The following is a 24,572-nucleotide window of genomic DNA, read 5'->3' as shown; positions in this document are numbered from 1 at the left end:
GTGCCTCTCATTTGCTTCTGGTACGTCGCCTGGTTCATTTGCAATCTCACCCTCTCTCTAGGCGCCATTCACCAGTAACCGCCCTCCATAACCGTGTGTTTTCTCTTAGCATGTCCCACTAATCTCTGTGCCACGGAGGCCATTCTCCCGCTGCCCACGTCTCCTTTGCCTGAGCATCGCACCCTTTCTGTACGCCAGATGCCCGCCACCTCCCTCCCGCCCGTGTCCGACGCTGTCTGTCTTTTGTCTCTCCCAGAGTCTGAAGGAAGGCCTGACTGTGCAAGAACGCCTGAAGCTTTTTGAATCCAGGGACTTGAAGAAAGACTAGTTCTCCCCGCTCCGCTTGACCACGCGCACCTCCCAGCTTGAGGCAGCACAGCACCAGCACCGTTTGTCTCTCGTTCCTTACGACTGTCCTCGCTGTCGTTCGTCTTGACCCCCCCGCCGGGACCCGGCGCCGCGGTGGCGGTGCCCCCCGCCGCCCCCTCGCCTCCCCAGCTCCTTTCCCTGCTTGTGAGACGCTCCAGAGACTGAGAGGGAGAGGAAGGGATCGGGGTGGGGGTTTTTTTCCCCCTCTCTTCAGCGCTTTGTAGGAGAATCCTTCCTTTACTGTAAACCATTACACTAAGTGTCAGTATTAAGGCTCAGTAGCCTGTTAATAAGCTAGCTCTGTCGTACCAACCGTTTTGGTATGCAAGCAGGGCCTGGGTGGTATCTGCCATACCTAGCTCTCACTGCTGTCAAGAGACCCAGTGCTCAGAGCACACCAGGAGCCTAATCTAACCATTGATCTCGATTGCATTACTTGCACCTACAAGGGGGGGAAAGCCTGGGGGAAGCTGTCGGGGAGCGCAAGTCCGTGCCGGCGTACGCAGCCTGGAGGTACAACACTGACATCTCGCTGGAGAAGGATGCAAGAAATGATTCTCGTGCCCCGTGACTGTGCCGTATCCTGAATGTAGGCAATACCGAAGCCCAGCGAGCTTTGGTGGCTGCCCAGGTGGTTATGGATAGGGAGCTGCAGATACTCACGTGCACCGTCGAGTCCGCCCCATCGGCGTGTCTTTGCCTCCCGTCTCGCTGGTGGTCGGAGTCGGTGTTTCGGGGGCCGAGCTGTAAGATCACTTTCTTGCCTCTGTTAGATCAAGCCCAGCACTCTCTTTTTTTTGCTGTTACTCCCTTCCTCTCATTGAGTCCCGTGTATCCCAGGGTCTGTGCGCATGTGAAACTCCCTTTTCCTAGTCAAAGGAAAGTAGAGTAGAAAGTAGAGCCAATATTGACTGAAAATGCACAGTGCTCAATGCATATAATGCTCCTTTTTTATCAGCTTCTTGAATTCAACTCTTCTTGTCAGCAGGGCAGCTCCTATTTTAATTCTTTAATCTTTTCCTGAAATAAAAATCTCAAAACCAGTATGTGCTTCAGACCTTCTCAGTCCTAATAGCTTTTGTATTTAAAGCATACAATTTAGCACCGTGAAGCCGATAAACAGATACAAACTAAAAGTGAGTTGAGGGAGCTGGTAGCACTAGATACAGCACACGGCCAGCCGAGCAGAGGCTGTCTTCCTAGAAGAAGCTTACGCTGCTTTGCAGCGGGGCTGCCCAGGCACGGTGGCTTCATCCTGGGCTAAATTTCAAGATGCCACCTGTAAAGACCCCAGGTCCTGCCTCACCGATCGCCCTGGCCGGGAGCAGGGCTGGAGCAGCGCTCTGTCATGTTGGCTTCCCAGCCCCGTTCTCGCCGAGCGACCCGCATCACATCGGGCTGGGCTGTTCAAGATACGCCCTGGCCTTCACGTGGAGCAAAGCTTTCTCTTGTCTTTCGGGCCCTTAACACGTGGTGGAAGCAGGCAGCTCTGTGTGCTTTCATGGCTGATTTGGGGTCCGTTAGGCGGGCGGTACAAGTGCAGCCGTCAAGAGCAAATTCTGGCTGCAGGTCTGAAGCGGTGAGCACCGCGGGGCTGGTGACAGCCATCTCCAATCCTGCCAGGTTGGACCGCGGTGGCTGCCGGAGAGTTCGCCCTCATCCTCCCGCTTGGAGCAGCAAGTCTCTTGTTTCAGCCACCAGACCCTCAGCAGGAGATGGAGTCATCTAACCATGGCATGAATCGGGCTCTGGTCCAGCTTGTGTGGCCTTGCCATGGCCAAGTGCTCGGCTTGACACCTCCCGGGGTACTCATGGCAGCGCTCCGGTTGTGCCCATAGGAGCCCCACTTGTCCCCAGCCAAGATGCCGGGGCCGTCCGGTGGGCAGAGCATGTATGGGGATGCTCTCCCACTGTGATGCTCTGTAATCAGGGTGTACATGGAAGTCCTGGAGCTAGGAGCAGGGTAGGAAAGATGCTCAACCACTTGGATACGAAGGCTTTTCCCTCGTCAGCAGGCACGTGCCCTTTAAGATGTTTTGATGTGCAGCCACTTGCCTAATCTGAGCTCACCATCGCGCTTTCCATAACCTGAGCGTTGGACGACCCAGGAGCCTTCCCAGCCGTGATGCACCTGGACTGCCTCTCCGATCAGCCATTCCCGGGAATCTCTGTGCTGCTCCTTGCGTTGTGTTTGCTTTCACCCATCAGTCAGCAGCTGCCTTAGTCCTCCTCCCGTCCCACCGTGGAGGAACGTGGCCTGTGCACCCAAATCAGCTTGCCATCACCTTCTCGCCTGCATGATGGGAGTCCAAACTGGGGAGCCCCAAAGTGGAAATGGGCACCTTAGGGCTGTTTTGGGGCTGTGGAAATAACTGCACTCACCACGCTGAGCTAGCTAATGGCCATCTGAAGCAGACTGTTGATGATAAACCCATGTATGTCGGTAACACTTAGCAGTGGCTTTTTAGAGCCATGGCATGGGGTCCTGCTTCCCTTCCAGCTGAGGAGATCCAGATGCAGCTCTCCCTGGTTGTAGCACTTCCCAAATTCAGCCTTCTCCAGGTCAAGTGTGCATGCAGTGTACTTAGAAGGCCACTTTTGGAAGAAGAGGGTCCTTTCTCACTAGTCGTGTGCGGGATTTCTCTCTTTCCCTGCCGGCATCTTGCACTTGACTGAAGTGAGAGGTCTGGGTCTCTGGTATAACCTCACAGTTGGGTGAAGGGTGCGTGTTCAGGTCCCCATGCTCACCGCAGCTGGGAACGTGACACTTCAGTGGCATCTACGAGCAGTTAAAGGCAGTCTTTAAGTTAAAGCAGGGACACCAACGCCTGCCAAGCAGGGTAGACTGCAGGACCAGCAGAGATGTCAGTGCTGTGGCCCAGGTTCATTTAAATTCGGGCTATTACTTGGGTGGGAAGGTGACTCCATCCACTGTGTTTTGTATATTGTATACGCCTTTCTGACCGTGTCAGGAGGTGGTCGCCTGGCCCAGGTGCCTGGCTTGGTCCCATCCAAAGTCATCTGTCCAGCTCTCAGCAGGGATAACCTTTACACTTCATCCCTGGCTGCTCCGGGTCCGTGCTGAGCTCTGCTCTCTAGCAGCTGTGATCTCCTGGCAGAGACCTTGGGACACACCATTAGGACGGCACGTAGGCCTTGTCATTGTCATTGCTCTTCCCTTACAAGATGTCACTGGTTCCAGGAGGACACCCTCCTCCTCCTCTTCTCTCAAGACATATGGTAGGACTTTGTCCTTTTTATTCAACTGAGCAGAACATGCGCTGGTCTCCTTCTCACCATGTGGACCCTGACCTTTCTTACGTCCCCTAGCAAATCTTGCTTTTTCTTTGCATACTTCATTTGCTCAGGAGCACTTATTTTAAGCGTGAGGACTAGAAGTTATGTACCTTGCTACTTGCATTGGCACACGGTGGTGTAGAGAACGCAAGACGGACCCTTTCTGATACAGGATCATGCCACTGAGCATCTTGAGGCTCCCCACAGAGGGATGTTCTCTGCTGTACGCTTGCTCATACCAAGAAATCCTCTCTTGCAGCTTAGTGTCCTGCCTGGGACTAGGTATTGAGCCTGACAAGTAAGAGCCCTTGATTTCTTTGCCAGTGCTCCTGCTTCGAGCCTTGTTTTCTTAACATAGAGAACAGCTGGGTAAGTGCAGGGCACACACAGAGTGATCAGGTGGGGATCATCCCCAGTTTTTGACTCAGCATGTGTAAACACATTAATAGGATTTTTTTTTTAAAAAAGGAATGAGGATGGGCAGAAGGGCACTGCAGCGTGTTGGCAAAGGTGGCAGCACTTTGGTGGTGGATAGTGCAGGAAGGCAGAAGAAGGTGCAAGAAAAATGCAGTGGCACAGGGAGCCGTGCAAAGCATATGGGTACTGAAGACAAGGAGGGTTCAGAGATGTGCTTTCTGCTTGTGCTTGAGCCCTAAATTGCCCTGTGAAGAGAGGTTGTGGGGGGAGCATTCTTATTTATACACATCTAAAATATACTGATGTTTAGTGTGTGTGTGGGAGTCACCCAAGAACACTTGGACAGCTCTTGCTCCTTTCCCATAGACATGCCCATACACTAAGCAAGAGATCATATATAACGTCTGGGCCACTCGTGTCAATTCTTCACCCGAGGCAACGCACACGGTGTTTTGCATCTCTCCGGTGAGGCACTGCCAGGGATCCAGCACCAGCTGGAATGAAGCTGCATTTTGTTCTCCTCTCTTTCCTCTAGTTTGCTTTTACCTTATTGTACAGAAAACGTCAGTCCTCGCATCACCCCTCCTCCCCTTTTACGGACTCCCTGAAACAGCTGTAGAAGGATTTGAATTGAGGTTTGCTAGGACTTCTGTAGGAACAGGATCAGACCTGGGGCATCAGCTGCTCAGAGGTTTGCTGTTGGGGAGCTTTTATTTAATACATATGGGCCAGCTTCTCTGGACCTTCAAATAGCTGAGAAAAGCAAAACAGGCAGGTTTGCTGGGAAAAAAACCCTGGCACTAACTACAGGTATAGCTGAAATAAAATGTGTTAGATGGCAGGAGGACAGCCGCAGGGAATACAGCAATGCCTAACAAGCCTCATCAATTAATCTTACTGCTGAATTTCATGGGTTTAAAATACTTATCGCTAACCAAAGGGGTGTTTTATGAACATGGTGGTGGTCTCGTATGCTGTAGCTTGTAGGAGCAGCCATCTTCCACTGGGGAGTTAGGCTCCTTGGAAAATTAAAACAGAGAACCTGGCTCTGCTGTACAGAAGGTGCATCAGGGGCTGAGCCGCGACTTCTTGGCATCATCAGGACCAACCTCACCCTTTGAGGCAGCACTTCAGCAGGTGGGAACGCTGTATACGATGTCTTACGGCGGTAGCTCTGTGTTCTGGTGGTCACAAAGAAGAGGAGGAGGAGGAAGAGGGAAGATGCTGTGGTATGCAGACAGCTGTTCGTAACTACTGCTGCAGGCTGTGCTCCAGGCTTTGGGTTCTGCTCTGCTTGTATCTAAGCAAGAGGCAGTACATTACCTGCCTTTACACTAAAGAAAGAGAGAGAACCTGCAGCACCAATAAACAGCTGAAAACTGAAATATCTCTGCAGAGAACAGTACTTTGGGGGGGGGGGAGAAAGCCAGCTGGAAAGCCTTTTACTGATAGCAATGCTCCTTAGTTATCCTATTGCTTCTTCCTGCTCCAGGCTTCACCCATCTTTCAACATAAATCACTGGCTATTTAAATTAGAAAGTGTGTGGAGAGGGAGGGAAAAAATACAAGGAGGAGAGGGCAAGCTCCCTGCGTGCTCCGGAGGCTTTCGAAGTCCAGCTGCATCGTCCTGCTGCCCAGCGCGGTAGCTTGGCATGACCCTGGCCACGGGCTTCGCCTTTTGGTGTGGTCCTGGTGCCTGCTGTGCACAGCGGAGAGAGACCTTGTAGGTATACTGCTTCAGGTGCTCGCCAGGGCACCGTATATACGCTGCGTGACACGTGAAATGCAAGCTGCTGCGTTTTACACAGTTCGACACTATTGATAGTACTGAAATGTGAGGTCTAGGAAAAGTCAAGTGCAATGAAGGTGCAGACACAGACGCCTTCTAATTGGCTCCAAGTAATTTTTTGTTTTCCTGCGTAAAAATTTTCGTACCATTTGCACCGTTTCCTCCAAGTCCTTCTTTAAATGTGACCTTTTCTTTGCTCACATATAAAAAAAAAGAAGCAAATTGTGTTCATTTGCTTCAAAACTAGAATTGTGTGCTGACTTGCAAACCAGAAGTCTTTTTTTTTTTCTGTAACAGAGGTGGACTGGACTGCATTAATAGTGCTGCTCCCAGCATTGTAAAATCTCTCTTTTATACCAACTCTATACGTGATTGCACTTCCACTAGACCTTTGCATTTTTTTCATGGTCGGATGCAGTACTTCTTAGTTTGTTGTGAACACTTAAGCACATGCACGCTTGGTGTAGCTTGCCTTTCCTCTGTAATTTTTTTCCATTTTTGTAGAAAAAAAAGCTTTGTTATTCTTCTCTTTTAAAAAAAGTAATTTAAAACCTGTATAGTATTCAAAGCACGCAATGTAAATATTTATTACTCAGAAATTAGTGGAGGGTTCTCCTTTGTGACTAAGTTGTGGTTTTGATTTTTAAATCTTGTTCTAACACAGACGTCCCATGCGCGGATTGGGAGAAGAGCGCCGAGTGTAATGTGTCCAACCCACTCCCTCTGCCCTGATAAACTGTTTTGTTTGGTTTTGATGACTGTTATAAATATCTTTTCAAACCTTTTCTGCTGACCTGTACCTTTAGTTTTGAAGATACCTGTCCAAAGATTGTGTATAGTCTGTTTGAGAACTGTAACCTTACTGCGCTATAAACTTGGGGTTGGTTTTTTCCATTCAGAGAACTCAGTAATCTTGTATTCGATAGTGGCATTAACACCATGCACGTGCAAACTGTTGTTATACAGCGCAGCAGCAGCTACTCGGTTGCAGTGAGCGCAGCGAGCCCCTGGGTCTGGGAGGCACTGGTGTAATGCTGTAACTCGCTTGCACCGCACATTCAAGATGCTCTTGGACTTTACAAGAGACCGAGAGACCCCGCTGCACAGACACGCATCCTACAGCAGCACGGACGTGTACTGTAACTTACGGTATGTAAGTTTAAACATAACTTTCAGTACAACGTAGTTACTACTGAGTTGTACTTATGTGATCCTGTGGCACAAACCATTTCTTACAAGAGGATGCAAATGTACTGATGCAGGAACAGGGAGCACCAGGCTGGAAACAAGGCAGGCATCAGCCCTGCCTCAGTTTGAGACTACTAAAAGGAACCGAGGGTGTGGGATTTACTAGCAGAAACCTGATGAGCTGGACAAGTTGGTACCAACTGAACTAAGCCAGCTGGCCATGAACTCGTAAATAATGAGTGCAATTACAAGTATTTTCTTCATGCTTTCTTCACATGCTGCCTGTGTGCAGGATTGACAAGAACACTCACTCTTTGTTCTAAACTAGAGACAGCAAAGTACATTGTAAAATACTAAAGGCTATGGTAAGTAGAAAGCAGATATGAATGTGCAGTCTTTGATCTGTGTCCACCCTCCTGGAGTTCTGGATGACTTGGGAGATTTTAAAGAATCATTTATTTGAAAGGATGAAGTTTTGGAGAGAGAGAAGGAATCTCTGCAAGTCTGTGGGTAGTATCTGAAATGGCACTGGCCATTCAGGTGCTAACGGTCAGTCTTCCTCCATTGTCCTAACAAGAACAGAAAGCTTGCCTTAGTTCTGTCTGAGCACATCTTTAACTGACAACTGACCCATAACCGAAGAGTACTCGTTCTGCATTAAAACCACGCACGCACCATGTTCTTACCACGTGTACTCTGCCAACGACCCAAAGGAACTGTGAGTAATGAGGATCCAAGAGTAACTTCCCAGTTTCTGCGACGACGGAACGCAGCAGCCAGCCCTCCGCCTCCGACCTGTGGATGTGGCCGAGGGGAAAAGCGGCGGTGGAGCAGGGAGAGCGGTACCCAGGCAGCACTGGGATGCTGCAGCCTCACGGCTACTGGAAATCCCTGCGGCTCAAACCCAGGAATGGTCACAGCGGGACAGTGGGGTGGGAGGAGGAAGCACAGTTGTCCTCAAGCCCTGTCCATCCATAGGGCAGAACAGCCTCTTCTAAGAGGCATTTTCCACACGGATTAGTCCGGGAAATAATGTCTCGCGCGTGATATTTTCCCTCTGCAAAGGGGAATGGGTGTTGGAGGCTCCAGTTTCTCCGTATGTGTGAGTTCCTCTGTCCTTCCCTTCTCCCTTCCACTCCAGTTTGTTTCAATGCTTTTTTAAGAGCCACTGTTCCCAATCAATCAACTGCTCACCGTAATAGAAATGTCACTTTTTCTCACAGTATTTATTCCTTACAAAATCTCATGTGACATGCTAGGTTCCCATGGATGTAGCTGATCATTTTTATTTTGTAAATATAATTACCTAACTTTACATTAACTATATCGTAATAAACTATTTTTGCACCACCCTTTGCATGCTGTGTAGTGAGGCGTTTCTTTCAAAAAGGACACTACTACGGGAAGAACGGAGCAGAGGCCAGAGCCTGAAAACGAGTGAGCTGTTTGCTTTTGTAGTCACACTTGACAAAGAAAATGCAACAGGTAGCATTTTAATAGCAACATCATCTTTAAAGTAGTGTAAATCTAATGCTGCTGAACAGGATTTACTAGGGAATGACCTTCCTCAGCTTCTTCCATAGTTGCTACACCACAGATGATAACAGTAATGCTTTTTCCCCCAGACCCATGCCAACTTTCTCAAACAGAACAGATCAAATCTGCAATCTGTTGGTTACTCCATGTATCCTAAATAACACCTAAGGATCTACAGGAATTTTTAATGATTTGGCTCTTTGGAACAACCAACCCACAAGGACTGTCTGGAGTGCAAAAACCAGAAGATGATGTTGAGCTTTTCTGTGAAAGTAGTTTATTTAATAGTGCCAGTCCCAGCACTACTGTATCAAGCAAAACTGGTAACAAAATGTTAAGACCTTTTTTAATTTTGAGGTATTTTGAGGCACTTTATATTTGGTATAAAGTAATTCTTACACAGACGCTATTTAGAGTTTTGAAATTCTTAAGTTTACAGCCATCTGTGTTCCACCCTAAGCTGTAGGGACAGAGATCTTTCTTACCTTCCTCCCTCTTCCTCTTCACTCACTGTCCCCCACCCTGCTGCTGCCAAGACAGGTGGCCAAAGTCACCGAACCAGACCAGGACACGATGTCCCGCCACCTGAATGAATCGGGGTTTCCCTCCACTGCTCCACTCTGAAGTCAGTGACCAAACTCCAGCCATGTCTGCTCTCAAGACAAGACCAACTGATCCCAAAGAACTGTTTCTCCCGTTTCTTTCCAGATTTCCCTACACTTGCTTGCTGGAAGATGAGCTGTCATTAGGATCTGTTCTCATGCTTTTATGCTGGAGCTCTGCTAATCTTAAACCAAAGGAAACGTGTACACAATCAAAACATACTTCTAATTTCTGCCTTCGTATTTCCCACAAATTTCCAACAGTTAATGCCAACAAGAAACATAACTAAGGTGCTTAATGTCTCTATCCAAACTCTAGCTTTGCTGCAGCCCTCTTAACTCTTCTTTAGAGTTACTGATGTAGAGGAACCAATGGGCTACCATTCCATTCTGCAGTATCCCAAGTTGGAAAACGTCCATTTCACCGTTGAAACACCTACCCAGCACCATATGAACACACCTTGTCTGCACCAGGGCATGGCAACGAGCCTGCCCATAGTTTTAAGCTCTATGAATGCAGTCCTATCACAGCTATCCTCACAAAATGACTCACTGAACAGCTGGGTCATTCCCTCTAGCATGGGAACGACCCACAGCAAGGAACCTGCGGCACTTTAGGGTAGAGCGCACTTTGCTTCTCTGGAGGAGCTTACCTAAATTACACCCAGATGGATAATACAGTGATGTCTATACATAATAATAAAGTCCATGAATACTATCTGTTGAGTACTCCACCAGCCCTGTGAGGCAGCTTAATCATTTGTCGTCTTTGGAAAAAAATCTGTAGTTGATGGGATTGTACTCTTCCCAAATCCTTTCAAACTCATCCAGAAAAGGCTTCACGTACTCGGCGTCCTCCACGACCAGCACGTTCTCCCGGTTGTTCTGGATAGCTTGGGTGGTCCAGTTGAGGGAGCCTGTGATGAGCATCCTCCTGTCCACGACAGCAAACTTGTGGTGCATGTAACCGTTCTCCTGGTCATGGCGCACCTGGATCCCTACAAAGACACAACCAGGCCTTTCAGCGGCAACCGAAGCTGTCACCCAGGCCGCAGCCACCCCGAGCGCCGTGCCCTGCCCCGCACAGGCCCCTCGCCGAGGCGAGGCCGCCTCACCGGCGTGCCGGAGGAGGCCGATCTGGGAGCCCGGGAGCCCCATGTACTGCGCATCCGTGACGACGCGGACGCGAACGCCGCGGCGGTGAAGGAGCTGGACGGCGCGGCCCAGCTGTGGGCTGGAGAAGGCGAAGAGGCAGATCTCGAGGGAGCGGCGGGCGGAGAGAAGATGGCGCAGGAGGCGGCTGAGGGAGCTGTCGACCCGCGGCAGCGGGCAAGGGCAGGGCCGGGCCGTCGTTCCGAGCCCCGCCGCCTCGCCCAGCAACGCTTCGGTGCAGCTGGGCCGTGAGGGGAAGAAGAGCACCTCGCGTACCGGGGGACGCCGCCGCCGCCGCCAAGCCGCCAGCGCCAGGGCCAGCGCCGCCGCCGCCGCCGCCGCCGCCAGCGCCAGGCCGGCCCGCCGCGGCTGCCGCGCGCCCGCCGCCCACATGCCGCCGGCCGCCGCCCCCGCTGCCGGCCCGGCGCATGCGCAGTCGCTCCGAGCAGGCGAGCGCGTTTATGGCGGGAAGTTTCCTGAGGGAAACCGCCGCCGCCGGGTGTCGAACGGCCCCCGAGCCGACCGCCCTCTCGGTTGGGGGGGGGGGGGGGGGGGGCTTGGGCTGCTTCGGGGTGGGGGGGGGGAAAGGTGGCTGGGTGCTTCTGGATGCACCGAGGAGCTGCTCCAGACCAGGCTGCAGCTGACTCTAACCCTTCCCCAAACACCAGCCGGCTCCGCTGCATCTACTCAAGGGATCCTTTAAGCCGGATCCTGCCTGGCTGAGGGGACACGGGGGTGGCAGAATTAAGGCAAAAAGGCTTTGGCTCTAAGTGCAGCCCAACCAGCGACCCTGGGTCTCCGCTCCGTCAGCCTGCAGCTGCGGCGCTCACCGCTCCCACCTCCCTCCCAGGTATACGCTGCTCGGCCACGCAGAAAAGGCAATCACGCCAGAATAAAGAGAGATCCTGCTTTAATCAGTTTGTCTTTAAGGCGTACCGTTTAGAGGGAAGGAGGGTGGTGAAAGATGGCTGCAGACAGGCTTTTTTGTTAATTAAGTAGTGCTAAGAGGAGCGTGCACATTCCAGCTATCACCGACGGCAAAAGGAGCGCCTGCAGCCTAATCTGCGAGCTGCGGGAACTTGCCCAGACAGTTATTTGGTAATCCCACGTATAGATCTGTTCTGGCAGGCAAGCACATCTGGTTTTAGGCTACGCAGGAGCCCTGGGTTCACAGACTTCAGCAACTCTCCCCCTTCTTTCCTGTGGGTATTTTACACGTGTTAAGTTAGTGGTTTCCTTGACCTGGCTCAAAAACTATACATTACCCAGAGCCTGGCTGTCTGTGACACAGCCCTGTTTTGGACCAGAATACTGCGTACAACTGACCGCTCACACAGGCACATGGAAGAAGAGGGTGAAGCCTCAAGCTTGACCTTGCGATCACTGTTTTGGAAGAAACCACACCTCTGTTCAGAAACACGGGCTTTGCTAACGGGTGCTTATGCACCAACTGCGGGTCAGATAGACACTAGGTTTTAATGTTAGGATTGCTTGGGAGAGCTATTCTTAAACAGAAACAGTTCAGCAGTCAAGAAGGTCTAAATGCCAAATAATGTCTTACCTGTTGTGTTACACAGCTCTGAATTGGACCAGAATAGCTTTCCAGTAGAAGAATGAAGAGCACCAGATCACGTACAAGGTAGCCACAAGACCAAGCACCGACCTAGCACTGGAAATTCTGATTTACTAGTCCATGCTTTTCTAATTACTTCTGTCACTTTTATCCCACTGGCAGTGGGCTTTGTTCTTCCCTCATGACTAGCACCCAGCACAGAGGAAGCAAGATGCATATATTATTCAAAGCTTCCTTTCCTGTGGACAGAGCTTGAGCACCTCTTTTGTCTCATGTTTCCTTACTGACAAGTTGGGAAATGCAAGCCTTTTTGCAAACCCTGAAATTAAATAAGTGGTTAGTTTTTGAAGTAACAGAGTAACGCCTTTTTCCAAGCATCTGTTTGCAGTTTGAATATCCTGCAGTTGTTTATGTCCAGTCAAGCATTTTCAATTAACGTATCTGAGCATCTCTTGCTCCATATGTACAAGAAACTAATACATACAAAGTTAAGAGGAAAAGACCTGTTAAATTCTGTAAATTAGATCAAGGCTAAGATGCAGGAATTACCTTGTGGATCAACTGCTGCTTCCCCCACCCCAACACACACGCACACTGAAAATCAACACAAAACTAGGCTTTGTCCATTTTACAAAAATAGCTCTTAATGAGATTTAATGCCTGTCGCCATTTTACAGATGTTCCAGACAAAAATCAACCTGCATATTTTATATATAAGAACAGAACTCATGACAAGTTGGAACATCCCCTCTGAGCTTGAGTCTTGTTTGAATGAGTGTAGAAGGTCACCTGGTAAAACCTGCCTCTAGTTTGTTAAAAATGTCTATAGTAACGTCAAGTTTTCCCAATAATGATCCAGAAAAAAAAAAAAAAAAGACAAAAAGACTTCACAACAGAAACAGTAATTCCTTACAATACAGATAAGGAATATCTGTTTAGGTAATTAAAAAAATGCACCAATGTTTCCATGAACTATTAAGCAAAAATGGCTAGTCTAGAGTTATATAAGAAGGGAGCACCTACAGGTTGGATCTTTTCTGCTTAATTTAATTACAAAGCTAGAAAACTATTTCTGAAGACAGAGGAACACCAGCAACCTTATCCTGGTGAGGTTATCTTCATTACCTGGAAGTTTTGCAACCACAGGCAAAACAAGGCGAGTATTTTACCCTCTAGAGAGGCAAGCAGGCTGCATTTTGAGACTTCTTATATTACGATTCTCCCTCCCAGACAAGATTTCCAAAGCAAATGCTGAAACTGTTTCAAGTTAAGATATAAATAAATAAAGTGGAGTGACAGGACTCTGATAGGATATCCTGACTTATGCTACAGCAGAAAATAGTCTCTTCTTAAATCCGAGCATAAAGTGGTTCGAAGTAATTTACATGTGAGCCATACCCTGTGACGTGCCACTTATTTTTGGTTCTTCTCTTGCACATTTAGGAGTTTTATGTGGGATTCGGAGAGATTAACTATATCCACTCTCAGGAGTTCTGGACGTTGTCACAGATATCCAAGTCTTGCCAATGAAATCTAAAACCGAGGTCTACTGCCACACCATAATGCTTAATGATGACAGTAGGGTATCTTAATTAATTCCCGCTGATTCTTTGAGTGTTGCTGTATTTTAGTCTTGAGTGCGGAGGTCTAGATTTAGAGCTGAGTTTCAGGACAGACAGCAGCATTATTTATTAGCACTTATTAATCCAGTCTCACAGCAATTAGAAGAGACTTGAGTCACTCTTCAAGTTAGTTTGAGGACCAGAAGAATAGTGATGAAGTTTCACTATCCACCTAATGCACATGCTGCAGGCTCAGCAGTGGTAACTCAGGGTTCCCTGCGATTATCTGAAGGCAGCAAGTGAGGTTGGGCACCCTTTAGTTCCGGGACTCTGAGGATGTTGGGCTGCGAACTGTTGACATCAGGTGGGACTTGTATGTCTTGCTCAGGCCAGTCATCCAGAACTTGAGAAGCTTGACGTTGTCCTCCTCTGCAGCTCCCAGAATGCTCAGCAGTTTTTGGGTATCCTCCTTGGGTCTGCTGTCCACTTTAGTGAATTTAAAGAGGACCTTCACTTTACTGCAGAAACAAGAAACTCCTGTCACTACTCCAACAGACTTGCATGCATCAAACAGGAGTGAGCAATAACTGTAGCTTCTCTTGGTACCTACTGCAACTAAATGTTAATAAAAGCTTCAAACAATATTCCATGGAACCTACTCTCATGCTTTGAATGAAGAAGGTGCGGGGAAGAAGAGTAGAAGAAAAGGGGGGATTAGTTAGGGGGATTACTCATTTTCAGCAGTAATACGCATAGTTTTAGTTTGTTTTTTCATTCTAGCGGGAAGTAAAACAATTAATTGTGACAACTGAGAATCTCCCTGGGAGACACACCTAGTGCCTATCTGGCCTTCAGGTAAATTCACAAAATTGTAATGTTCCATGAATTATTTTACACGACTATCTGGTCTTCCTTTATAACTACTTGCACCTTTGAAATGTAGTGCCTGAAGGTGCAAGCATGACATCTGTTTGGCATGTTATCTGTACCGGAATATAGCGCGCATTGACAGGCATAGATGTATTTGCATACTTAATCCTCATAATGTATGTAAGGCAGACAAGTATTGTCATGTAGGTAACCTACAGATGTGTGAACTGAAGCATAAAGGTTAAGAACTGCTGAAAGCCAAAAAGAGAGCTAGGACTACAGTAGAAGGACTTTGATATTCTTAGCTCCCAACAGCAAAGCCAACTACTGTCAATACTACAGCAGAAGTTACCTGACTACAAGTTTGTCCTGTACTCTGCTGTAATCGTTCCAGGATTAGTGCCAAAGCTGTTTTCTCTGAAAGCAATGTAGTTGTACTTACTTCATCCATTCCTCCTTCAGGCAAACAAGGCACTGATCCACAACATCTACAGAAAGGTTCTGGTTGGTCAGGGCAGCTTCGATCTTGTTCAAGATTGTTGGGCCAACTACAAGATCAGGAAGAGGGGAAAATGGGTGAGAAAGAGGACACACATGTTATAGGTTACCCGCTCACACCCTTACTAGTAATTGTTAGCAAGGACTAGTCCATTTATTCTGTGACCTGGGCCTGAATACCTGCTGGAATTACAGACAAGAACACACATTTGTTCTACCTCTTACTCTGTTCAAGAGCACTAGCCTTCACTCATGTTTCATAGTACTTTGGTCTGGTGCACTAATGCAGCTTCCTCTATATGCAGAAAGCTACACTATTAGTAACAGCACAGCCAATTTCAACACAGAATTTGGCTTGATTAGTCACAGACAATAATATTCGAGTCAGGAAGAAACCTACCTATTCTACAAGGTGAAAAAATATACCCCCCAGTGGCCTGCCTTGATTTAATTTCGATGGAAGAGGAGCTAAAGACCATCCCACTAGAAAAACACCTGACCCAAGAAGCAACATGGAATTTTGTGAAGGATCCTGGGATCTGCACACAGGTTCAGGGGCCTTTGTTTTCTTCAGACCCACTTTTAAACTGAAGTTGTTTAGATTTTGTTGTTTCTAGTCCCATATCAAAAGCTCACTAAACAATGCAAAGTTATGAAAAATCTTCATGCCTTGTACAACATACATTCAGATATATAAAAATATAAAACCTCAACTTCAAAGTCTCCACTTACTCTTGATTTAATGTTCCTCTTGTTAAGGGCAGTTCCAGGATATAGTATAAAAACAAACGGACAACCAACCCAAGGCATTCCTTTCCCGGACTGCTTTTTGGAATTCCCTAGGAGGCTATTTTCCCAGCAGTCCGTGGCCTAATAAGTTTGATGCTGTGGTGGAGAAAAGACCTTTCGGTGACTATTTTTGTCCAGAAGATTCTGGACATGCCACTGGTTGGATGGAAAGCAGACTACTGTAATTATACATGTGGGATCTACAACAGAAAGAACACTACAGAGAGAGTAAGTCTCTGCTTTGCATTGCACCTGTACGTTCAGAGGACAGAGCAGAAAGGATTAGTGACCTGCCAAGTGTTTTGAGACAGTCAATGAGGCCAATTCATCTAAATGAAGACTTCCCAGAAAATATGAGACTGATGGACCTGACTCAAATCACACCTAGGTGCAAGTGCTCAAGTCCTTGAACAAAGTAGGCCAAAAAAAAAAAAAAAAAAAGTCTAGGCATTTCTGTATCAGTCATGCTTGTCTATCAAGTGGAACACAGGAGATGAGTAATGTCACAGTCCTTATAAGCTAGACATACTCAAAATAAACACACAAGTATTCCAGGATAGAAAACATTCATTGTGGGTTACAGAAGAATCTCCCCATAATTGCTACTATACACATTACAGAATTCGTTACTCATTTCTGAAAATTAATAAGCAAAATGCTGATCTGGTAAAGCAAGCCCTTTATAATTAAACAGACCTCAAGTAACAGTAACCCAGTTCTACTCAGACTTCCTTAAGGGCCAGTACATGAACAGCATAAAAAACTAGTTAAAGATCAAGATGACCTTTTAACCTCAGTGATACAGGTTCTTTCTGCTTTCAAATCACCCACCTCGATCTGCTGCAACAGGGCTACCACTGGTGACAACAAACTCATACTTGTTGAGGGACTGCTCATCATCAAACAGAGTTGGGTAGAGACTGGACCGGGTAGCAGTGCGAACTTCCACAAGGACCGCAAACTCTAGAGCAACAAGAGCCCAAAAGAACATGAACTGTATGAGCCCAGATTTTAAAATACAGCTACACACCCTGCTCCGAGAAAGCACAGCTGTCAGCTTACAATATTTGGCCCAGCATTAATGTTTCCTCCACAGGCACCAGGACTGTCAGCTATAGTATGATCAGTGCTTAAAGCAGGTGTCACACCTTTCAACTACTGCGCAGGCAAGGGTATAGGGAAAAAAAAAAAATTAAGTGGTACAGGTTTTGGTTCATGCAGCATTGTTAGACTATCTGCCAATACTTAATTAAAAAAAAAAAAAATCATCTTGTGTCCTTTAACATAAGATGATAGGGAAAGAAGAGGGTTCTACAACAGGTTCTTACCAGATGATAATATGTGGGATGGGATTTGGACGTGTGGGCTAAGCCCTAGGAAGTTACACCGATACGCCTCTTCATACTGGTCACTGTAGGGGATGATCCGCACACAACCAACAGGCAGCATAGTCTAAAGAAGGAAGGAAACATGTCAAGAGAAACACTGGAGCTAAACCAGTAAAGTACCCTTTTCTCCCTGACTTCCAGGGCCAGTCAAGACTTGGAGAACTGCTCAGGCAGATGCTCCTGATTTTGGGGATCAGAAGTATCTTACTCAGCTTGAAAGACTACGCAGTTGCCGAGGACAACAAAGACATCCAAAGGTTGGGGGGTTTTTTAGGTTTGTTTTGGGTTGGTTTTTTTTTTGTTTGTCTCCCTGCCCCAAACCACATCATTTAACACACATTGTCCAAAAGATTACATGTCAGAGACAGCCTGGACTACTACAGAAATATATGTAAAAATATGCAGTCAGGAAACAAAGGAAAAGGTTTCTACCCGTAGCACATCAAAAGCAGACTGGACAAGATCCATGTCTCGAGCTTTCCAGATAACCTGGTTCCCCATCAGAACATGCCAAGCCAGCATGCGGAATGCTGACGCCCCCAGAACCTGGAGGGGAAAAAAAAAAAAAAAAAAAAAAAGAAAGAAACCAAAAACATTCTGCATTGATTATGAAACTTAGTGAAATGTCCAGTTTGCCCTGTGAAATACATGAGTGCCACCTAAGAAAATCGCTAGAACTGAGCAGCAGAAACAAACATGAAAATTTAGCAGGTCTTGTGCACAGAGTAATAGCTCCAAACCACAGCATCAAGATCAAGTATTTCTTTGACAGGTGCGAAAGGCATCTGACTGTCATGGCAAAGCGATATTCGCCCCCATCTCTGGTTTCAAGAACAAACAGCAGCAAAGTACCACTTTGCCAACATGCCTAATCAATGATCCAGTTCACTATCAAGCACATTAAGAGAACAACAGTTTCATTTCTAGGTTGCTCCAGATTCTTCAGTGCTCTGGCTAGACTGCATCAATCAGCCCACTTGTTGGCCAAATTAGCGGTTTTGTTAAGATGGACACAGGTCTGTTTGGAATGGGACCGAACAACTTCTATTAGATGACAACAACTTTCAGGCATTTCTCTGATCTGGGTTATGTTCACAATAGTGATTCAGGCACACAAGATGAAACAATGTTCTCACACAAGCCTCCAAAGGCACACACTTGCAATACAGTGATGTAGTTCAATAGCTTCAAGCATTCTAAATTGGGAGACAGTAGAGCAAAAAGAGGCTAAAGACGTAAAGCAGGTATTTGTCAGGAGTGTCCAGGAAAACAAGCTGGTGTGAAAACAGACTGCGGGTCAAATGCACTGAACCTTCCCCCTCAGTCAGGTAACTCGAAGCACTAGATAAAAACTAGATCTGTACACAACCATTTGTTTTGTTTGTCAAGGATTTTTTTCCCTCTGAAACACTTTTGGTTTAGGCAAATAATACTTGGCTTTGAAGGTGCTGCACAACCTCTGTATTAAACTACTGTCACTGCTCTTGGGAAGAGGAAAAGTGCAGCATTTGAGAGAAATCATATGATCCCATCCCACATGACCGATGATCACTAGAGGCCCATGTGATCTCAGAGGAAGGGAGCATCCTCAGAGATGCAGTTAACACCGTGCTACTAGCTGTGCAGGCACTGTGTTGAACACGGAACCAGCAAAGAAGTGCAGACTGCAGGAAATGAATGTATCTTTTCAAAAAACATTATCAGGAGAAAAGAGGTTGTTAGCTTGTGAATGCAGCATCAGAGTAACTGCTCCTCTCTTACCTGTCTCATATGCCTGAGAGAGCGAAAGACAGACAACCTTCTATGAGCTACATTCCAGCTATTGCAATCTGGCATCAGAGATGTTTCAGGTGAGCATTTAGATAGCTCCTGCCCTTCCACAACATCTGGCTGGGAAGAAGGCTTCTCTTCTTCCTCAGAACCATCCCAGCCTTCCGACTCTTCTTTCAGATCTAGCAAAAAAAGGCAGAGTGGTCATAAAAATTGCTGCTCTCTAGGAATGGGAACTGCCTTAAAAGTGCCTACACATGCTGCAGCCAATTGATTTTGGCTGTTTGTGGGAAGACAGAGTTCAGAACACAGTAGCTGAAAGTACTGTCATCACAGACACACCTGAAGTGTTAGTGAAGTTTATTAGTTCAGACATAAGATAACCACTGAAGGGTCAAGAAGGAATTTCATCTCCTACAGAACACAAAGTCACATCTTTTGACCAGCTACGTGTTCTATATCCTTGTTTTAAAGGTCATGGCCAAAGCTTTGAGGCAGGTTTTGTAGATTCTAGTCTAAATGGATTAATAAAATAATTCAATGCAAGAAAAAAATTATGGTCCTTTATATTACAGAAGTTTTGTAGAAAAAGGAGCAAGAAGTCCATATGTTGTGACTGCAAATTCTTCTGGCTGTAGAGATTCACTGGGAGGGACAACTCAGCCAGAAAGAACAATAAACATGATGATGCAACATTGCTACTCAAGTAACAAACACCACATGTGTGTGCAGAGAGCCTACGAGGCCAAGGGCCTTGATTTCACATTCATGTCAGAGTCATCTCCATATGGGAGAGTGCATCAGCTACTGCAGAGACTATCACTAGGGTAAAGTTGATGAGAGATGGCTGTGCTTATGATGCTGATGAAAAGACTTGGTGTTTTACTATCCAAAGCGTTCTCAGAGGGTTTTCCAGCTCTGGAAACGTCTATCTCACCTGCAAGTTTTTCCATCTGAACGAGGGTGTCTTCTGTTGGTGCTCCTTCCAGAAGCTTCTCTGTAAGTCGGCTACCGCAAGCTTTCAAAAGCCTGGAGACATCGAAAGAAAGAGAAATAGCGTTCATTAAGCCTGCTTGCTAGGTACAAAAAACTTGGTGCGATGAGGTCAACAAAAAATCCAACCACCAACCAATTTCTGTCTCCTTTCAACACATCGCTATGCTTTCCTTGGTGTGGTAACTATCAACACATCTTACAACCACTGCCACTCAAAGTCACCGAAAGGCCTACCATTTTGCAATTACTTTGTGCAACATACTTGTTCCCCATCCAAGTCACATGCCAGTGTTGCAACCCTCTCTGTGGCATCTTTCCAGGGAAGCTGGATGAGCAAGTCAGGCACTGGAGCAACTGGACTCCCACAGACATACTACTGTGCTAAATGGCTGCACCTCCCGCACCACCTGTTGCAATACACAGGCACTTCCAGGTGAACAACCACTGTATTCCAAGTGTGGATCCGACATACAACACACTGGGCGTAGGAGCATCTTTTCTTGCTTTCTTCCATACTTACTTTTATACTGCAAAGCCCTTCCATCTAGATAGACATGGCTTCCATTAGCAGCCACATTAGTAGGTTTACTTCACAGCAACAAGAAATTTTTGTTTGTCCTAAAGGCATCAACGGGCTGCTGTCTTTCTGTGCTTAGCTCCTTCCCATTCAGAGACTACTTAGCAAAGTCCAACTTACTACGTCAAGAAAAAATACCCAAACACTCAAATCACATTTCCACCCTTTCAGAATATGACAATATTCTCTTCATGACAGAGTTGTAGAAGCTAGATACACAAGTGGCATTACCAAGCAAAGGAAGTATGCAAACATGCCCACAAGTTTTCATCGTTGGTCAGTGACGTTAAGGAGCGGGCTGCATTGCCGTTCCGCTGGTGCAGGAAGGGAGTGAAGGCTGTGTTCATCCGCTGGGCACGCTGAGGGCACCCATACTGCTCTGCTTCAAACACCTACACCACAGAAGAGCAGTATAAGAGACTGAAAAAGATAAAATGCTTACCTAAAGCTGAGCCAAAAAACGCAACAAAAATACGAAGTGAAAAGGCAGCGTCACAGACCATCATCCAAAATACATTGTAAATTATGGGAAAAGAGAGGGAAGGGACATCTTATTCTTTGATTGAGTAAAATTATCATTAAGTAACACTTGTGCTCCAAAACCATTATCCTTCACAACTTTAGTCACTTAAATTTCTAACAGAGCTACTGTCTAGCAGCTAGGTCTGCGAAAAGTGTTATGAATGGCTTAAAATGAGAGAGGCACCCTTCTCTCCTACACCCCCCAATTCACACCATCCTCTTATCCCTTGTGTCAACCTTAATGACCACCCTGGCTGCAAAGAGCTGGATCAGCTTTTTGACTCAGCTGTAAATCAACTACCATAAAGTTTTACTAACGTTGAGTCAAATGGACTCTGTGCACTGACCTACCTTAAGTGCTTTGCCCTGAAGCTCATCAATGATGCCTCTGATTTTTCCCAACAAGAAAGGCCAGGAGTTGATGAGGTAAATCCGGTCCATCATGATAGTGATGATGCTGTACCAGCGCTGGAAACCTCGAGCCAGGCTGTCTTTGATAAAGAAGGTGTGGCTGAACACAAAACCATGCTGTTCATCTCCAAAAAAAATAGGGCCTTCACGTCCTGGGCAGACCTGAAGGGGAGGGACATATACACCAAAGTAGTTAAGCACATCATGCAGCTGAAACGATAATAAACTGAACAAAGCTTCCTGCTCTTTAACACATACTTGGTGAATAAAAAAAGCCTCTTTTAGGCTACTATCCAAAACCCAGGGTCAAACAGATCTCCAGAGGTACCCTACAAACACTACAAAAACATCAATTTAACTGTATTTTAAGAATTCAGCTCTATTCAACTACGATACCGTTAAGAATCCACAAGGGATTTTGCTGAACCTGACACATGATCAATCTGTAAGATTCTCCCTTCACTTCCATGAGATGCTGAATGTTAATGGTCTACAAAGATCAAGTACTTCTTGGCACTAAACAACAGATTCCAATGTTTTTACAAAAACAGTTTATCTTACAAAGAAAAACAATAAACACATAGGAGCAAAAAAAAGAAAGGGAAATTTTTGGTCTCACAAGCTGAGAGGAAGGAACCCCCAAGGTTATCAAAGATCAACCTTAAAAATTACCACCAGTCCCAGAATGAACAGACTTGTGTGTGTCTGTCTTTCCATCTCCATTCCCTCCTTGTTTCAGGCTGCACAGAGCAACCAGGATCAGCAAAGCACCATCTTGGATTTGAAACAATACATAAGGCCATAAACAGGTTTTCTCCCTGTACTCCCAAGGCAGTTACCTCACAGCTCAGACTGCGAACACAGGCCTGGCGCACGATGCTGAACAGCTGGGGGTGGTTTGGGTGTTGGTGACTGACGTACTTGATTGAAGTTTCTTTGTCGTGGCTGACATATCCAGGATGTCCTCCTGCAAGAGAGCGGCAACCCTGAAGATAGAAAAGCAAATCCAGCCATAAATGAGCATGCAGTTATCTAAGGTTTCCAAAGGACTCTGCATATTCCCTTCAAAACGTAGGGAAACGTTACTTACACAAATAGATAAGAACTCAAATACTTAGAAGACAAGAAATATGAGTCAGGGTCAGGATTTGAACCCAGCTCCTCACATAGAACTCTGTGCGATACACTTCCCCTACTCTTATGCTCATTTTTCACTATTTAATTTGATTGTGAACTTGGTGCTGGCTCTACAAGCGGTAAAATTTGGTTAACAGCAGCTGTGAAACCAACTGGCCTAATAAAACTGGCCATAACCTAAAGGAAAGTAAACAACAAATACCTCAGAACAAGTACTAATAGTAGACAAGTGTGAGAACAACAGAGAACATATATTTTCTCTATTGTTTTAATAGCTTTTGCATTTTTTTTTGTTTCCTAATCAATACTGCTCTTAAAATTACTATTAATAAACGACCAGACCTAATCTAACAAAGTAAGTGCTCTTCAAGGATGAGGAAAGTACTTCTCAGCCACAAGAGAATAACAGATCACAGGGCTTAAAGAGACCTCAAGACACCATCTTGTCAAGGTCTATACACTCCACAACGGTTCCTTCATCCTCTTGTCATAGATCATTACAGTTCATGAGGACTTAGAGGTCTTCTGGTACTAGCAGTCACATACAAAACAAGTGCACTTCACTTTTTTTTTTTTTTCTCTCTTAAACAATTCAATTTGCCTTAGAGATTCCAAGAGCCCTTTAGTTAAGCCAAGGACCACTGATGCCCGCACGCAGACCTTCACACTTGCCTCACACATGTCTGACTTCTTTGGCCCTGGGCTGCTGGAATCGGCGCTGGCACCTTCTGCTGGGCTGTGTGAGCGGATCCGGCTGCTCATCTGAATACCACCTTCCTCCTCCTCTGTCTGCTCATTCTGCCCAGAGATGTCCCCGCTGCTCGCGCCTTGGGGAAGCGGTGAATGTAGAACCTCAGTACAAAAGAGGGTGCGAGGACCGTGGAGCTCACAAAAATGGCAGAGGGCAACAATAGCATTCATAGTGAGAGCTCAGCACATGCGCCAGGCCTCCTGCAGGCAAGGGAGAAAGCACACGCTATCAGCACAGCAGATATTAAAGCATTTCTTAGGCCCGACTGGTGCCAGTCCTGCTCTGTATCCTTCCAGGAGCGGCTGGCCTTACGCTTAGCCTAAGCGACCAGCACAACTCCACCACGCAGTGCCCTGAAGAAGGACCAAGCCTTCGTGCCCTGGTGGGATGGGACCAGAGCAGACCGATCCCCCCGTGCCCGGGTCCCTGACTCTGAGCCGGGTACACCGCAGGTCCCACGGCGGTGGAACGGGACTGGGCCGGACACCCCCTCCCCGTGCCCGGACACCTCCGGCCTTACAGCGAAGGCTGGGGTCTGACAGACCAGACCTCCCTGCCGGCCCCGGCGCAGCTTCCCCAGAGGCCTCAGGCCGCAACGGGTCGGGACCGGCCCTGCTCAGTGCCCCCAGACCCGAACGCCTCAGGCCCAGCCGGACCCGGACCCGGACCCGGGCCGGCCTCCCCTTCCGGGCCCCGACCTCCCGGCTCCGAGACCGGCCCAGCCCAGGCTCCCCGTACCCGGACGCCCGCGGCCCGGTCCCCGCTCACCGCGGCTCCGGGCTCCCCCGCCCCGGCCCGTCCCGTGTCAGCGGGCGCCTGACACAGACTGACCCACCGGCCCGTACCATCCCTACCGGCAGCTGGGGGGGGGGGGGGAGAAGAGGGGCAGACAGCTTCCCGGCTGCCCACCCGCCGCCGACAGAGAGCGGCGAGAAGACGGAGGAGAAAGTGGAAGAGAGGAAGAAGGAGGAGGAGGCCGTTCGTACCGGCGTACCGAGCCGATCCTTCCCGCCGCTCTCCCGAGGAGCCCGCTCCCCCCCCCCCCCCCCGGGTGCGGCAGTGACTCGGCCCACGGCCGCCCTGTCCACAGTGGCTGGGCAGAGCTATTACCTCTATACGAGAGGGGGGAGTTGAGAAGATCCGGGAGACGCCTCCTTCCTTCCCTCGCTATCCCCTGCCCCACCGCAGAGACCGGACAACGGTGTCGCAGCCCCCAGAGCCGAGAGGGGACCAGCCGCCGCCTACGACCCCGCGGGCGCTGCACCGGCAGCGGGCTCCGCTCCACACACCCCGCTCCCCCCCCCCCCCCCGCGCCGAGTAGTGCGGGCCGCATGGCGGGTCACGTGGCCGGCGGCCTCCGAGAGGGGACGCGGGGCGG

At 47.6% G+C, this 24,572-nt stretch overlaps 3 protein-coding genes across 14 annotated transcripts in view; 1 reads left to right on the top strand and 2 right to left on the bottom strand.

The window, feature by feature from the left end:
- MPRIP (myosin phosphatase Rho interacting protein) overlaps window positions 1–8,417 on the top strand; it is an 88,918-nt gene extending 80,501 nt beyond the window's left edge. For all 7 annotated transcript variants that reach the window (XM_052773048.1, XM_052773050.1, XM_052773049.1 and 4 more), the window contains one exon: window positions 257–8,417. In XM_052773048.1, coding sequence (XP_052629008.1) covers window positions 257–328 — 72 coding nt within the window. In that variant the 3' untranslated portion in view covers window positions 329–8,417. The remainder of the gene's footprint in view (window positions 1–256) is intronic.
- Window positions 8,418–8,850: 433 nt separating this feature from the next.
- PLD6 (phospholipase D family member 6) lies at window positions 8,851–10,743 on the bottom strand. The gene is made up of 2 exons (XM_052773061.1): window positions 10,314–10,743; window positions 8,851–10,196 (listed from the first exon to the last, which is right to left on the bottom strand). Exons 1-2 carry the CDS (start codon window positions 10,741–10,743, stop codon window positions 9,955–9,957), a joined length of 672 nt encoding a protein of 223 aa, XP_052629021.1. The 3' UTR covers window positions 8,851–9,954.
- A 500-nt stretch (window positions 10,744–11,243) lies between these two features.
- Window positions 11,244–24,462, bottom strand: FLCN (folliculin). 6 transcript variants are annotated; one of them, XM_052773057.1, is made up of 12 exons: window positions 24,305–24,462; window positions 23,116–23,394; window positions 22,146–22,292; window positions 21,247–21,468; window positions 20,605–20,765; window positions 19,738–19,829; window positions 18,792–18,982; window positions 17,463–17,576; window positions 16,971–17,094; window positions 16,474–16,605; window positions 14,798–14,903; window positions 11,244–14,003 (listed from the first exon to the last, which is right to left on the bottom strand). In XM_052773057.1, the coding sequence occupies exons 2-12, from the start codon at window positions 23,362–23,364 to the stop codon at window positions 13,802–13,804; spliced, it is 1,740 nt and encodes a 579-aa protein (XP_052629017.1). In that variant the 5' UTR covers window positions 23,365–23,394; window positions 24,305–24,462; the 3' UTR covers window positions 11,244–13,801. The 6 variants fall into 6 exon arrangements, with proteins under 6 accessions (XP_052629017.1, XP_052629014.1, XP_052629015.1 ...); XM_052773054.1 differs by lacking the exon at window positions 24,305–24,462 and adding an exon at window positions 24,181–24,268; XM_052773055.1 differs by lacking the exon at window positions 24,305–24,462 and adding an exon at window positions 23,963–24,031.
- Between the last annotated feature and the right edge of the window lie 110 nt (window positions 24,463–24,572).

The sequence above is a fragment of the Harpia harpyja genome, chromosome 21 (assembly GCF_026419915.1).
Source record: "Harpia harpyja isolate bHarHar1 chromosome 21, bHarHar1 primary haplotype, whole genome shotgun sequence".
In the NCBI taxonomy this organism is placed as follows: Eukaryota; Metazoa; Chordata; class Aves; order Accipitriformes; family Accipitridae; genus Harpia; species Harpia harpyja.
This window is presented reverse-complemented; position numbering and strand designations above follow the sequence as displayed.

Excerpts from the sequence above, each read along its gene's own strand:
- FLCN (XM_052773057.1), bottom strand. The coding sequence starts at position 23,364 with ATGAATGCTATTGTTGCCCTCTGCCATTTTTGTGAGCTCCACGGTCCT. Across the intron at positions 20,766-21,246 it reads TTCAGGGCAAAGCACTTAAG|GTGTTTGAAGCAGAGCAGTA; the intron begins GTAGGTCAGTGC and ends TCTGTGGTGTAG. Across the intron at positions 14,004-14,797 it reads CTGAAGGAGGAATGGATGAA|TAAAGTGAAGGTCCTCTTTA; the intron begins GTAAGTACAACT and ends TTGTTTCTGCAG.
- PLD6 (XM_052773061.1), bottom strand. The coding sequence starts at position 10,743 with ATGTGGGCGGCGGGCGCGCGGCAGCCGCGGCGGGCCGGCCTGGCGCTG. Across the intron at positions 10,197-10,313 it reads CGGCCTCCTCCGGCACGCCG|GGATCCAGGTGCGCCATGAC; the intron begins GTGAGGCGGCCT and ends GTGTCTTTGTAG.